General features: G+C 39.0%; 1 protein-coding gene across 2 annotated transcripts in view; it reads left to right on the top strand.

The window, feature by feature from the left end:
• The window catches only part of LOC143038120 (dimethylglycine dehydrogenase, mitochondrial-like), a 105,032-nt gene extending 89,280 nt beyond the window's left edge, over positions 1–15,752 (top strand). For both annotated transcript variants that reach the window (XM_076207115.1, XM_076207116.1), the window contains 3 exons: positions 3,963–4,195; positions 5,247–5,381; positions 7,719–15,752. In XM_076207115.1, coding sequence (XP_076063230.1) covers positions 3,963–4,195; positions 5,247–5,381; positions 7,719–7,829 — 479 coding nt within the window. In that variant the 3' untranslated portion in view covers positions 7,830–15,752. The remainder of the gene's footprint in view (positions 1–3,962; positions 4,196–5,246; positions 5,382–7,718) is intronic.
• Positions 15,753–15,983: the final 231 nt, after the last annotated feature.

Here is a 15,983-nt window from a genome sequence, read left to right as displayed (position 1 = left end):
TATATCTTAATTAAGGATGGGAGGACTTTAAGAGGTCATGGGAACAAATTAAGAAGGACCACATGTTTGGAATATCTTAGAAGGTGCTATAGCCCAAGCTTGAACAATACATGAATTTAAATCTAAATATGATAACTGAAAATCATGGATATAGATAAAGTTGGAACTGTTCATTAATTTAAGGTTAGGTATGATAAATTGGAGAGTGGGAGATGGGACCTAGTAAATATTGTTCCTTTCTTGTATACTACAAGTAAACACACACAGTTGTTTATCGAGTGACCATAATGATAGATTGAATTTCAAGTAAATAGTGTATTAAATACGCAAAATGGAGAGAGAAATAGAAGAAAGAAGAGACACAGTTGATAGAATTTGATCCATGTGTCCTTTACCTTTCCTAGACTCAATGCTCCTCATTAATAACTCCCTCTGTTCCTTTACTAATACTCTCAATTAAGAACCTCTCATAAGCCTTTCCAGTTACACTCAACAAACTGATTCCTCTAAAACTACTAGTCACATTTGACCCTTTTCCTTTGTAAAGTGGAAGTATACAGGTACTCTTCCAGTCCTCCAGCACTCTCCTCTCCCTTAGAAACACATTAAACAACCTCACTATTGAGTCTATTATAATTGTACCTCTCTTTTTCGGACATCCTGCATTACAGCCATCCAACCGAGGTGCCTTACTGGCATTCATAATTTTCAAGGCCTCTTGTACCTTATCTTTTCTTATCTCTTCCATTTCCTCTCCCATCACCATAATTATTTTAGTGCCTCCCACTGCCTTAATCAATCCTTCCCATATCCTCCTCTCCATATTCAGTAGCTCTCTAAAATACTCAACCCATCTTAACCGTACAGCCTTCACTTCCATGAACATCTGTCCATCTGTGCCTTTTACTTTTTCCTCTTTGCTTGACTCACCCCCTTCCTCTCTTAATTTTTAATTTCCTTCCAAGATATCTTTTAATTATTTTCAAAGTTTTCTGTCATACTCCTACCCCACTTTACATCTGCTCTCCTCTTTGCCTCCTTTGTCTTATGTTTTGCCTCTTTTCTTTTTACCTTCTTTTTAACTCTCATTTGCTTTCTGAGACCTACTTTGCAACCAGTCAATAAATGCTTGCTTCTTCTGTTGTTGTTGTTGTTGTCGTTCCCTAGACTGTCTGTCCGAGCAGTCCCGTCTCCACAAGGAAGGCCACAGCCGAAACTGGGTTTTCCCACAAATCCTTTATAGAGTGTATGTTGTGTTGTTTGCGTGCATGATTGTGTATAATGCAGTCTTCCATTATGTGTTGTATGGTATGGGGTGAAGTGTTACATCCTGGGCAGCTGTTCACAACACGGTCATCCAGCCTCTTCTGGTAGCTTAGAAGTGCTGGGTGGTGACCGCATCGCAGTCTGGCCAAGTGGACTCTGTCCTTTCGTGGGAGAGAGGATTCAGAAGGGTGGATATCAGGGGGTCTGGCATGCAGCAGTGTGTTGTCTTTCAGTGTGTTAATGGAGCGGTGAGTGATATGATTATGAATATGTTTCCGGAGGCTGGTATTTGGTGGTTGTGGAGGAAGAGAAGAGAGTATCTGTGCGTAATAAAGGTCTTTGGGTGTAGTTTTAATGTTTCTTGGTGTGTGCGGGTGTTCTGCTATGTAGTGTAGCGGGTGTGATGTGTTTGTGGTGGCTGCAGCAAGTGTTTGTGTGCCTCTCATGTCGAGGTGGTCCTTGACTTTGAGGACTTTTGTTTCATGGTGTAAATGGTCTGTAGGTGTTGTATTTGTGCAGCCTGTAATTGTTTTTAGGGCTTTGTTTTGTATGATTTGAAGGGTGTTGTGGTGTGTCTCACTGAGATTAGGAGCCCATGCAGGACTCGCATAATTCATCACTGAGCGTATGCATTGTTTGTATATTGTTATATTAGTTTCTTTGTTTTGTCCAAATGTTGTTCCAGTGATTGACTTAAGTGCGTTAAGTCTAGGTGTGCATTTGTTTTTTATGTTTGTGAGGTGTTGTTTGAAAGACATGGATGTATCGTATGTTACAACAAGAATTTTCGGTGTGTTTGTGTGTGGTATTAGAGTGTTGTTGATGTAGAGATGAGGTATGTATTTGTGTTCTTTTGTCCAGTTGGTGAGAAGTGTTGCTGTAGATTTGGTTGGAGCTATTTTGAGTCTGTTTGTGATGAACCATGTGTTGAGTGTGTCAAGGTAAGGCTGGATTATTTCTGCAGCTTTGTCTGTGTTACGATGTATGCATGTGATTGTTATGTCGTCTGCGTAGGAAGAGATTTGTATTTCTGAGGTGTCTGGTGTGGGTAAGTCATGCATGTATAGAAAATCGACTTAAGCACATGAATCTGTTTTCCCTAAAAAAGCGTAGACTCAGAGGTGACTTGATACAGGTCTTTAAGATTTTAAAGGGAATTGAAAACATCAAAAGTGACCAAATTTTCACATTGAATGAGAATCAGACAAGAAACAATGGTCTCAAACTGTCCGGAAATAGATTCAATTTGGAAGTAGGTAGAAACAACTTTGCCAACCGTGTAGTTAATGAATGGAATAAACTTCCTGCACAGGTAGTGCAATGTAGTTCAGTTCGAAGCTTTAGAATCATTTAGATAAACACCTAAGTAAGATGCTGTTATTAGTTATATGTCAATTTATTATCAATTACTATTTACCTGTTTGTTTGTCATTCAACTATACCTATGTATGTATGTATGTATTATAGTTTTTTTTTTTTTTTTTTTTTTTTTTTTTTTTTTTTTTTTTTTTTTTTTTTTTTTTTTTTTTTTTTTTTTTTTTTTTTTTTTTTTTTTTTTGCATCCGACCTAGATATGGATCAAAAGGTGATTAAATAATGTGGGGGATAGAACTGAGCCCTGTGGTACTCCGTTCTTAATGTTTCTTATGTGCGATGATTGGCCATTATATGACACATGAGCATTCCTGCCTGCCAGATAATTGGCCAGCCATCTTTTGGTGTTATTGTGCATGTCTGTGTTATATATTTTATTTGTTAGGTTGTGGCGGGGGATAGCATCAAAAGCTTTACTAATGTCCAATGTTATAAGAAGTGTTCTGTGGTGGGGCCTATCTGAATTGATGCCATCTAAAATTCTTTGTGTGAGGTTTGTCAGAAGAGTGTTTGTGGAGTGTAGTGGCCTAAAACCGTGTTGTGAGTCAGCAAGGGGAATATATGGTGTGACAAGTTTAAGTATTAGGCGTTCAATGACTTTAGAGGGGGTGCAGAGAAGTGTGATTGGACGGTGCGATGTTGGGATTGTTGGGTCTTTGTTCGGTTTTGGAATGGTGATTATTTTACCATGCTTCCAGATGTCGGGTATAGTGTTGTGTGAATAGCTGTAGTTTGCAATGTTTGTGAGTGCGTGTATACCTTGTGGTCCAATGTGTTTTAGGTGGATGTTGCTTATGTTATCAGGGCCACAGGCAGATGAGTGCTTCTTCTGTTCAGCTACCATCTTCACTTCATTATCCCACTGTTCACTACCCTTCCTTTTATTCCCTCCCATCCTCCTCATTCCACACACTATCTTTGCACACCTTGTCACTTCGTCCTTGAAACACACCCACTCCTCTTCCACTATCACCTCTACTCTATCCTTCATCAAGTCTCACTTCTCTCAGCTTCTGGTACTCCTACTCCTGTTCCTTCATATTTAATTTGTTTACGCACCTCTCTGCCTTTCTGCCCTTTCCTCTTTCTCCCCCTATCCTCTGCTCTTAACATTCTACCTTAAATTTCTCTTTCATCACTTCTGTGACTCCACCTCTTCAATTTTCTTTAACACTTTATGGCAGGGGAGTAAGGAGTCTTTTCACATAGGCCGAGGGTAAATTTGTTTTCACTTGCCCACTCCCTTTGAAAGGGATATTAGGGTCTATATATATGAATATATACATTATATTTGTGAATAATGCTAATATTGAATCACACAGGTGTTGGTGACTTTGGGAGCCATGCAATGAACATAATGCGTTTGGAGAAAGGCTTCAAGATGTGGGGTGCTGAGATGAACCTTGATACTTCAGTAGTAGATGCAGGTCTAATGAGCTTTGTCCGAATGGAAAAGAATTTTGTGGGTAAACAGGCTGTGCAAGAGCTTCTCAAGAAGCGGCCAAATCGTCATTGTGTGATGATTGCTATTGATTCACCTGATGTTGAACCACTAGTAAGTTATCTGCAATTTTATTGTGAACTTGTGTTTGTCAATATTCTTACCTCTTTGTGTATTATAGGTGCTATTAAATATATTTCCCTAATGGTAATGTACGGAAAAGGAGCTACATTCATGAAGTCTTATCTCTTTGTCCTCATCAGTCATCTATACAGTAAATCCTTCGTACATCAAACTAATTGGGGGGAAGGCTTGGTTTTCCATGCAACCATACTGAACCTTGCACTGCATATATCGACTTTATTTGTTATATTAGACAAATGGTTGGTAAATCTCTATATGGTTGATATAGCCAAAATTCACTGTAACAAGGTTCAGCATAATTAGGGTTTACTGTATATTAAAAGGTTTCTTCCATTTTTTAAGGGAGGTAGCCAGATATTTAGACTTGGTTTCATTTATAATTTTAAGGTGGACAATTCCCATGCAGGCTACTTTATCTCTATATTTCAAGAGCTTTTTTTCCCCTTACAAGGGAGGTAGCAAAATTGGAGGCATGTACCTATTCCCACTCATTTCACTCCTCCCCACCACCCTTCCCATCCTTCCTATCCTAGCTCCTCATGGATGACAGGTCATTCCTACATCTGCCAACTGCACTGGGTCAAATGCAATGCAGCAAGATACAGTACATTCATAGCAAGGCCGTTTCACTTAATTGGTGACCCTGTCCTCTCCACCCCCTCATGTAGAAAAAAAAGAAGATAGGAAGAAATCCTTTCGGGCTGCATCAAAATACCATTCACACATAAGCACCTCCTACTCCCCTAACTTGCATAACAGTATCATCCATACAGTTTTATGAAAGTCTTAATTCCTAAGTTATTTTAAAGTTGAGGTATCCCCTCACTGATGTAATGTAAGTAGAACAAAATGAAGAAGATTAATTATTGTCAGGTCATTGATATCAATTGCTGTGTGCAGTAAAACTATACTACTGTAAGTTACAGCACTTCTTTTGTTTGGTGTCTTCTCCAACTGAAGTCACACTGTTTTTTTTCATACATAGTAAGTATGCCTTTATGATAATTTTTTAATTTTCTAGGGTAATGAGACCATCTGGATTGGTAACAAAGTTGTGGGCAACACAACAAGTGGATGTTTCTCACATCACCTAGGCCAACCCCTTGCCTTTGCCTATGTTCCTCCCCTCTACACTACTCCTGGAACATCAATTCAAGTAAGTACCACTTCATTGAGTTACTATCCTGCCCCCAGAGTGATGAATCTGTCACTCTCTACCTCTCATCCTCATGTACCCACTTATGCCTCGTGATGCCTATGTAGGTGTCATGAGCTCTTTAAACTTGCCTCTTGCTTTTTACTTTCCCACCAGTCTTTAATGTTGTGCCAACCATTTATGCCTCAACCTGCATGTCTTCTATTTATGAATTCAACCACTTCTTACTTTTAATTCAACATCCTCTTACTCTGTTCTTCCTATCTTATACTTCTTGTACAATTGCCAGAATACTCAACTAGTTGAAATATTAATTTGAAACCATGAATCCTGATTGAAAAGTAAATGTCTTTATGACTTGATGAACATCTGAGATTTCTTAGTCAACCTACTCTTTATGTAAAATCACATAAGTAAGAATGGCAGTATCTAGGTACTTAAACAAGGAACCCTTTTGTTGTTACCTCTATCTTTCAAACTTCTCTATTCTCACAACATCAAAGTTTCATAACTCATGAGATTATAGCAGTGTGTGATCAGGTATGGAGCTGGTACTGTTTAGTATATTCTCATATAATAGTCAATGTGTAAAAGTGTACCCACATATTTGTAGTCAGAAAAATGCAATATCTTTGATATACTGTACTATGTTTTAAATTTGACCTTCATATTTTAGGCCTAATGGATCAGTAGTGGTGTTACAGTTCTCCCACTATTAAATGTTCACCTTTACTGTTTTTTATAAGCTTATTATATGTACATCTTTTTACTATAATGTATCATTATATTGCTCAGTTGTTCTGGTGAATGTAAAGTTATGATTTAGGTACTTCCTTCATATCCTAGATGTTAGGTAAATACAAGGAGGGAGGGGTACATATATAAGGAAGTGAATTCAGGTCACAAGCCATGGCAGATGAAGTAATCAGTTGGACATATAGATAGGCAGATCAGGGCAAGTTTAAGAATATTTGGATCAGGTGAGATCCAACTGAAAAATGGGCAAAAATAAGGAAGCTTGTCACTGTAGCCAAAGGAAAATGATAAAAGAAAAGAGCAAGAGAAACTGGACTCTTTTTCTGGAGTTAAGCATTGGAAAAGAGAAAAGAATAGGTCAGTAGAGGAAGCAATGCAAGGAAAGTAAAAGTGGCATATGCTAATGTATGTTTACTATCAGGAGATGCTAGGAGGTGCCAAGATAAGAGGGAGGGAGGAGGGTGGAGGGGAGTGGAATATATAGGAAATGGAATGTGCGGGAGTGGTTTCTATGCCTTTTTCTTTTTGGCTACCCCCATGTAGAGGGAAGAAGCCTTTGGTATATGTATGTATGTACTATCAGCATACATATACTGAAATTAGTAACAAGCACAGGCTTTGGCCAGTAGGAGACACTAATCACAGTTTACAAACAGCTCATAGAACTATATTCAAATGCACCTCCACAGCATGGTTCTTTACAATTAAGGAAACATAACACCTTGTAAACTACACAAGAAGAAAGCAGTAAAATGAATAACGGAATATACTAAAACCACCTACCAGAATATCTTCACTCAGAAACCAAAATTCTCCCCATAAAATAGCACACGAAAACAATAGGCACATATTTTGTGCAAGAGCCCTTAGTTCCACCCATCCATCCCACCACATGGCACAAAAATAACTAACTGAATGTAACAAAAAACTACACCAGCAACATGCTACTCAAGCATGTATAAGATTCTACCACTTGCACCTTGCAATACATTTATATGAGCACAAAAGTACATACACACTTATATCATAAAACAAACATTCCAGCACTGACCCCTAAACTCCATTCTCCATTTGATTCTCCCAAAAATTAGCTCATCTAAGAAATCCTTGCCATGACAACCAAGAACCACATTGACACCACTGTATTCAGGCCTCAGGCCACCACTCAGCATTGAAACAGTATCATTACACAATAGGACTAGCCAGAATCAAATTGTCCCAGTTAAAATCACCACACTGAAGACACAAAACACCTAATCTTATGGTGCCCTACTTTAGCTTTATCCAAACAACACAATATTTCTTTCTTGAGTACTTTTGGGCAAGGCCAGTGGCTGTTGCTGATTACCTGGAAACTATGGATCTCATGCAAGAGAGACCTGGGGCAACAGATATTCTTTCCACCCATGAAATATGTCACCTTCATGCCATGTGGGAGACTATGACACTGTCAGGGTATGAGTATATGCCCTAATTACAACCTTGAAAAAAAGAGGGAATGATTGTACAGCAATGTCTTGAAATACATATAACTAGCCACTAATGGTTACATTTCTGTAATACTACTTTTTTTTTATATAGGTTGAGTTGTTGGGAGAACATCGTCCAGCAAGAGTACTGGAAGGCCCCCCTGTCCTAACTCATCCAGCCCGTATGGCCATTGCTAGGAAGAAAAAAGCAGCTGCACAGTAGTAAGACTGGAGTTGGAAGAATCCTATGGAATTACTTACCATATATTCTTTATAGAATATTACTACTGGCACACCCTCCACCAGACAGCAGCCCTTTTTTGGCAGCTATGTTCTGTGGTTATCAAGATGTACCTACCTAACTGAAGTATATAGGAAAAGAAGCAATGCTCATTAGGTCCAGTTTCCTATTCTCTAATTATTTATCTTACCTAGCCTCAAATTCATATATGGTTCTAACTTAACCTATATCCTTGATTTCCAATTATCATATTTAGATTTGAACTTGTGTATTGTTTGAGCTTGGGCTATATCACTTCTAAGCTATTCCAGATATTTATGCATCTACAAGATGTAAGATATTATGTATACACTACAGGATCTGTGATAGTGTAAGTTTCTAAGGTTTCCTAGTTCTTGGCTGAGTTTTCTTTAAGTGAACATTTGTAGCCCTCTCTGTATTTCTACCTGAACAAGAGTTGGAACACCAGGAAAGCCAGGCTTGGGATTACCTGTGTGTTGCAGTAGGGGTGAATGAAGTAACGGTTGGCCTACTTGGTCCTTACAGTAATCTTTCACAGTTAATTGTGTTTCTATTGATATTTCAATTAGAATAGCAGTATATATTATGCTCAAAGCTTTTCACCTGTCCAAGAAAATTAATCACATAGCCCCACCTGGACTTTCATCTTCAACATTTGTCTGGAATTCTAGTGTTCAGCATACAAGAGAACCAGGGAATATAATTATGAGACTTTGCAGGGTTAGTTATCTATATTATGTAAATGTTATACTTTCTTCTGTCACCTCTCCACATCATATCTCAGTCAACAGAACATGTAGAAATGACTTCAGATATAAATTTAATGGAAGCTTATTTACTAGCTAGAGTTTGCAGAATAAAGGTCATACATATATCCATATCTACATATACCAGGGGCTCTTTCCCCCTTACAAGAGAGGTAGCCAAAGTCAAAAGGCATAATTCCACTCTCATCCACCACCCCTCCCTCCCTTTTATCTTGGCTCCTCATGGATAACAGGTCATCCCTGCATCTTGCCCATTGCCCTGCAGCAAGACACAGCACATCCACAACAAGGCTGCTTCATTTAATTGGCGACCCCCCCTCATCATCCCCTCATGCAGAAACATTGAAGATGGAGAAATTTCTTCAGGCTGCTGTAAAATATCACTCACATATAACCATTCCCTAACCCCCCATCCCCACCCACTTGCATCATAGTATCATCCATACACAGCCATTCTCTACTCACCCCTATCTTCCTCCTTCTGCCTTCCTTCCTCAACAGACATCCTCCTCTGACCCTATCTATCCATCTCATCTTTGGTCACTCCCTCATGTTCATTCCATCCTCCTCTGTCAAGTCTGATGAGGCCTTGCCCAAGAAATCAAGAAAAGGTCATATGATGCTAAGATAACTAGGTAAGGAACCACAAGAAATCTGGAGAAAGCATACCAGTAATCAACAAAAGGTCTGGGCTATAGTTCTTTCTGATAGGAAGTGATAGCCATGCTGGAAAAACCTATTTTAAAAAGGTCCTAAAGCTAGAAGAGGCCTATGATGAGCATGTGATAGGAGGTTGAAATGAACAGCAAGGACAGGAATATCCCCAAACTGGGCAGATATAACATTCCTTACCAGGCATCAAATAGTAATGGATCTCAAAGGGACTTTGCCTTTTACAAAGGATTACAAAGGAAGAGCATGCTAACAAGAGACCTTGTGGTCCATAACTAAGTTGGATATGAAAAAACGATGATAATGATAAATAAATAAAATAATAATATAACTAATAATACATACATACATATACCAAGGCTTTTTCCCCCTTCCAAGGGAGGTAGCCAAAAAGGGAAAGGCATAAAAACACTCCCACCCATTTCATCCCTAAATACACTCCACACCCCTCCCACCCTCCCTCTCATCTGAGCACCTCCTGGATGACGGGTCATCCCTGCACCCTGCCCACCGCCCTGGGTCAGAAGCAGTGTCGCAAGACACAGCACATCCACAGCAAGGCCGCTTCATTTAATCGGCGACCCCCCCCTCTCCGTCCCCCCTTGCATATAAGGAGAGGACGGGGAGAAATCCCTTCGGGCTGCGTCAAAATTTACTCACACATACTACCCCACCCCCACCCCCCGCCCATTCCTCCTCATGCAATCACAACATCATCCATATACAACCATTCTCCACTCACCTCTGTCTTCCGTCCTCTCCCTTCCTTCCTCAACAGACATTCCCCTCTTCCCCAAAGCCCCCTTCACCCCATCCATCCACCTCATCCTAGGACGTCCCCTCATGTTCACTCCCTCCACATCTGCCTTCCATACCTCTTTTACTAGTCTTTCTTCACTAATTCTTTCCATGTGTCCAAACCATCCTAATATTCTTTCATCAACCCTATCTCCCAGCTCCTTTTTCACCCCTGTTCTCTTCCTCACCTCCTCATTTCTCACTCTATCCAGCCTAGTAACCCCCACCATACTTCTCAGACACCTCATCTCAAACACATTCAAACTCCTTCTCTCTTCTTCTCTTATGTTCCACGTTTCTGCCCCATACAGTGCTGTTGGCACAATCACTCCTTCATACAGTCTCCTCTTCGCATCCATTCCCAAATGTCTATTCCTCATTACACTTTTTAATCCACCAAGGCATTTACTCGCTTTTCTCAATCTACATTCTACCTCCACCTTCACTCCACCTTTTATAACTAATAATAGATAAATAAATAGGTAAAGTTAAATAATAATAAATAATAATCAAATAATAATAAACTAACAGACGAATAATAACAAACAAATAAACAAATAATATAAAATAAATGGCAGGCATTACAGCATCTTGCTTAGGTGTTTATCCAAATGAATCTTAAAACTTCAAACTGAACTACATTGCACTACCTCTGCAGGAAGTTTATTCCATTCATTAACTACACAGTTGGAGAAGTTGTTTCTACCCACTTCCAAATTAAATCTATTTCCTGACAGTTTGAGACCATTATTTCTTGTCTGATTCTCATTCAGTGTGAAAACTTTGTCACAAGCACTCAGCTATCTGTGACCCTGACAACATAAGTAACATCCACCTAAACCACCTTGGACCACATAACATACATGCACTCACCAACATTGCAAACAAAGCTATTCACAGGGTTGTGGTACTTTCCTGGGTAACTGGAGATGCTCTCAGGGATCAGTGTCACCTGTTGTGATCCTCTCAACTCAGGTAGCAAGCCAAGGCGAGGTTCAAACTGAATGTAGCTATTTAGGTGGGAATATAAACCAGTTGACAAGTTTCTAGTATTATATTTCTTTTGTGCTAGATTTAAAGTATAATATGTTTTAGGAGTTGTCAAAACCTGAACTACTGAACTACTAACCTAGGCTTTTGAGGGGTGGCTGAGCAACTGCTCTCCTTATGTCTCTAAACCTTAAGGATACCTCGGTTATGCTATAGGCTCCTTTTTTCAGTGGTGGGCTTACATTATTTGAAGTCAGTGATTGGTCCTTGGTAAACTCCTATTATTTAATCAATTGCCAGGGTCAAGGTGAAATGCTTACATTGACTTTGCATTGGCATACAATTATGATGGTTACATCTCAGTTCACTGTTTAATAACACATGGGTGGCTGCTATAGCATCACCATAGACCCCACCTCCGAGTTTCGTGTGTCATGGTGTTCCTCAGGGAGATGGGACTGCTTGGCCAGACAGTCCAGGGAATGACAACAACAAAAACAGCTAATCACACAACAGTATACCTGATATCTGGAAGCATGGGAACATCGTCACTATCCCCAAATCCAACAGACCCAACAGTTTCAGCATTACATCACCCAATCACACTTCTGCATCCCTTCCAAAGTCATAGCCTCATACAACAACTCATCACACCACATACCCCCCTTGCTGAATCACAACATGGTTTTAGACCACTACACTCCACAAACACTCTTCTGAAAAATCTCAAGAGATTTTGATTGCACAAACATTCAAGAGCATTACACTATCCAGCAGTAACATAATATGCTCTCACACAGCAATAACCACAACAACAATCAACTTACCCTCAAACAGACAACAGGCAAACACACTCATAAATCATTTTGCACAGATAAGCCATTTCACCCCTCACCCTGAAGACCAACACATTAATGTAAGAAAGAGTTCCCAACAGATCCAGACTACATACCCTTCATAGACAACCAGACTAAGCATATAATCAATAACCTGAATCACACTTCTCTGCACCCCCTCCAAAGTTAAAGAATACCTCATACAACAACCACATACCCCCCTTGTTGAATCACAACAATATTTTAGATCACTGCACTCCACAAACACCTCTGGTAAACCTAACACAAAGAGTTTTCAATGGCATCAATTCAGGTAAGCCTTCACAGAACACTTCTCATAACACTAGACATTAGTAAAGCTTTTGATGCCATCCCCATCACAGTCTGACAAACAAAATATACAACACAAACATGCAAAGTAATACCAAAAGATGGCTGGCAAATTATTTGGCAGGTAGAAATATCTGTGTGTCATATAATGGCTAATAATTACACACCAGAAACTTTAGTAATGGGGCTCAGGGGTCAGTTCTATCCCCCATACTCTTTAGTTTATACATGTACAATATACTCACATCCCACATCTAAGAAATACAAATATCTTACTCAGACTACATAACAATTACATGCACATACTGTGATGCAGACAAATCTGCAGAAGTACTACAACCATACCTTGATACACTCAATACTTGGTTCAGTACAAACAGATTCAAAATAGCCCCAACCAAATCTACAACCACACTTCTCACTAATTAAGATAGTTAAACTCAAATATTTACCACACCTCTTTATCAACAGCACTCACATATCACACACATATACACCCAAGATTCTTGGTGTAACATATGATACATCCAAGTCATTCAAACAATACATTACAAACAGTGACAAAATGCACATCTAGACTTAATATGCCTAAATTAATTGTAGGAACAACATTTAGACAAAACAAAGAAACCACGACTGTAGTAAACAATGTATATGCTCAGTGATGAATAATGCGAACCCCAGATGGGCCCCTAATCTCACTACAACACACCACAACACTTTACAGACCACACAAAACAAAGCCCTAAAGACAATTACAGGCTGCAGAAATATAACACCTATAGACCATTTACACCATGAAATGAAAATCCTCAAAATCAAAGATCACATTGACATGTGAGGCACACGAACAATTGCCACAGTCTTCATCAACACAGCACACTCACTACACTATATAACAGAACACCCACACACATCAAGAAACATCAATACAACATCCAAATTCCTGTATCACACAAAAACACTCTCTTCTCTTCCTCCACAACCATCAGACACCAGCCTCCACAAGTAAATCCATAATCATATCACTCACTGCTCCACTGACAAACTGAAAGACAATACATTGCTGCATGCCAGACCCCCTGATATGCATTCCTCTGAATCCTCTCTCCCCAGAAAGGACAGAGTTTACCTGGCCAGGCTGCTGTGTAGTTACCATACTGCCCTTCTAAGCAACCAGAAGAGGCTGGATGACCACGTCATTGATAACTGTCCAGGATGTAACACTTTGCCCCTTACTATACAACACATTATGGAAGAAGGTATTATACAGTATCATGCCAACAACATGATATATACTCTATAAGGGATCTGTGAGAAAACCTCATTCCAGCCATAGCATTCCTCAGGGTGATGGGACTGCTCAGCCAAACAGTCTAGGGAACAACAACAACGCTACAATCAAATCACTTATTTCTCTTTGTACTTTAAACAACAGCAGACCTAGAGCCTCTAGTCTCTTCTCATACAGTCTGTCTGTAAGGGCGGGAACCATTTAACATACATACATGTTATACACATGTAACTGTCTCTCACTTTTGTAAAATATGAGTTGAACATGTCTAGAGTGTATACTAATACATACATACATATACCAAAGGCTTTTTCCCCCTTACACGGGGGGTAGCCAAAAAGAAAAAGGCATAGAAACCACTCCCACCCATTCCATTTCCTATATATTCTACTCCCCTCCACCCTCCTCCCTCCCTCTTATCTTGGCACCTCCTGGATGACGGATCATCCCTGCATCCTGTCCACTGTCCCAGTCTCTATTTACAGTATAATGCATTAGCTATGGTGGTGGCATTCTTATCCCACCATCACAATAGCATAAGAAAATAAAAAATTGAGGACAGTAATGCTAAGAATAGATTTAAGGAGGCAGCAGAAAGGAGGGACAGCAGATTTAAGAATAAATAGATGAATAGAAAAGTAATGATAAATAAATACAATAAAATCTCAACATTCCTCTATTAGTGGGGATTTATCTACAATAGATGAATGCTGCTTTTATTCCACAGTAATAGTACTACAGCCCTTAAGGTATTGACAGCATGTAATTATACAGTCAAAATCCCAGTAGAGTATGATAATACTAATACTAATGAAGCTTATCATGATGTGTATGAAATGAGTATTGTTGCCTCAAGTTTTACTGAAAGTAGGGACCAGTGACATATTTCTGCCAGTGGTGCTCCTACAAGATGGATGCAAAGAATCGGCATGCTATTTTTTATTTTCAAAATCTATCAACCCCCTCACCCCCATCAGGAATTGTAGCCTTAAGGGACTGGCAGTCAATCTCTGAACCTGACTCAAAATCTCGATCTACTTTGACTATATTTCTTCCTTTTTACATAAAGAGTTGACAACTGGTAGCTGCTCCCCTACTACTAATTTCAGTCAGTGTGCAAAAACCATTCATGAGTTTAAAAGCAAACTAGACACTGAGATGCAAAGGCGGGACACCATGAGCTTAGCTCCCCTTCCCGCAAAATACAACTAGGTAAATACACTACTACAACACAAGACACCCCAGAGTTTTTTCCCATAGAGATCTATAGGAGGGCCCAAGGACCACTGATAACCACTTTTGAACTGTGGATTTGAAATCAGTGAAACTAGAGGCAACAATTATTATTATTGACTGCAGCCCCACAACTGTTGGCAACAGTCCTTGAGCCATCTCACATATTTTTCCGGGAAGAAATATAAATGTTATTTGTGTTGTGTTAGTGTGGAAGTCATTTTATGTCAATGGCCGGTAAGAGGAAGAGGGTGGGAGCAGCCACCAGTTGTCAGTTCTTGTTCTGTGAAAATATGGAGCAAAGGTAGTTGAAATTGACAAAGAATTTGTGCCTGATCTGGAGATGAAGGACTTCACTTTCAGATAAGTGAGGATGTTGATGGGATTTGAAGGCAAGTGGCAGGGAAATGATCCTCATAATATCCATTTCACAGGACTACCCCATGCAAGCTTCCATTATTGGTCCCTGAAAAAAGTATATATATATATATATATATATATATATATATATATATATATATATATATATATATATATATAAAATATGGAAACCTTTTACCTCAGTACATATAACCAGTTACATATAATATTGTATAGAAATATACTACTATGATACAATGCAAATTTGTATCATATAAATGACAAAATGAAATTATGCAATGAATTTACTTTTAATTTGCATTATTTAACCTGTTGGACAGAAGACTGAGCATTTTGGAACTCAGAATACTGGCACACTGGTTAACAACTTTCTATTCCTATAAACTAAAAAGCAGAACTTATTGAAGAGTACACACACCGGATTAATTTTTTTCTATCATGCACAGTTTAAAAGTGACAGAATGTTATACTTTTAGAATTACCTCTACAGGTAAGAAATGTATGATTTTTGGCTATATTTAGCCTCAGGGATAAAACAGGTGCATAATCTAATATTGTGCAAAAATATATAACTATGATATAGTGCAAATCTTTCATTCAGCCCACACATCAAAGATCTGATAATGAAAATCAACAATAAAATGAACCTAAAATTAATCGCAATTGCAGTTGGACAACAAAAGGAAAGTAATTATTGCCTACAAACAATTCTAAAGAACCACACTCAACTACTCTTTGTAGTGTGTGTGGCATGGTTGGAGGGGAAGATGATTGTGTTTTTCTTCTTTAATTTCAGATCCTAGTCTTATACAAC

This window comes from Oratosquilla oratoria, chromosome 23 (assembly GCF_046742065.1).
Source record: "Oratosquilla oratoria isolate Oo_2021 chromosome 23, ASM4674206v1, whole genome shotgun sequence".
NCBI lineage: Eukaryota > Metazoa > Arthropoda > Malacostraca > Stomatopoda > Squillidae > Oratosquilla > Oratosquilla oratoria.
The sequence above is the reverse complement of the archived record's forward strand: the minus strand, read 5'-3'. Positions and strand labels throughout refer to the sequence as shown.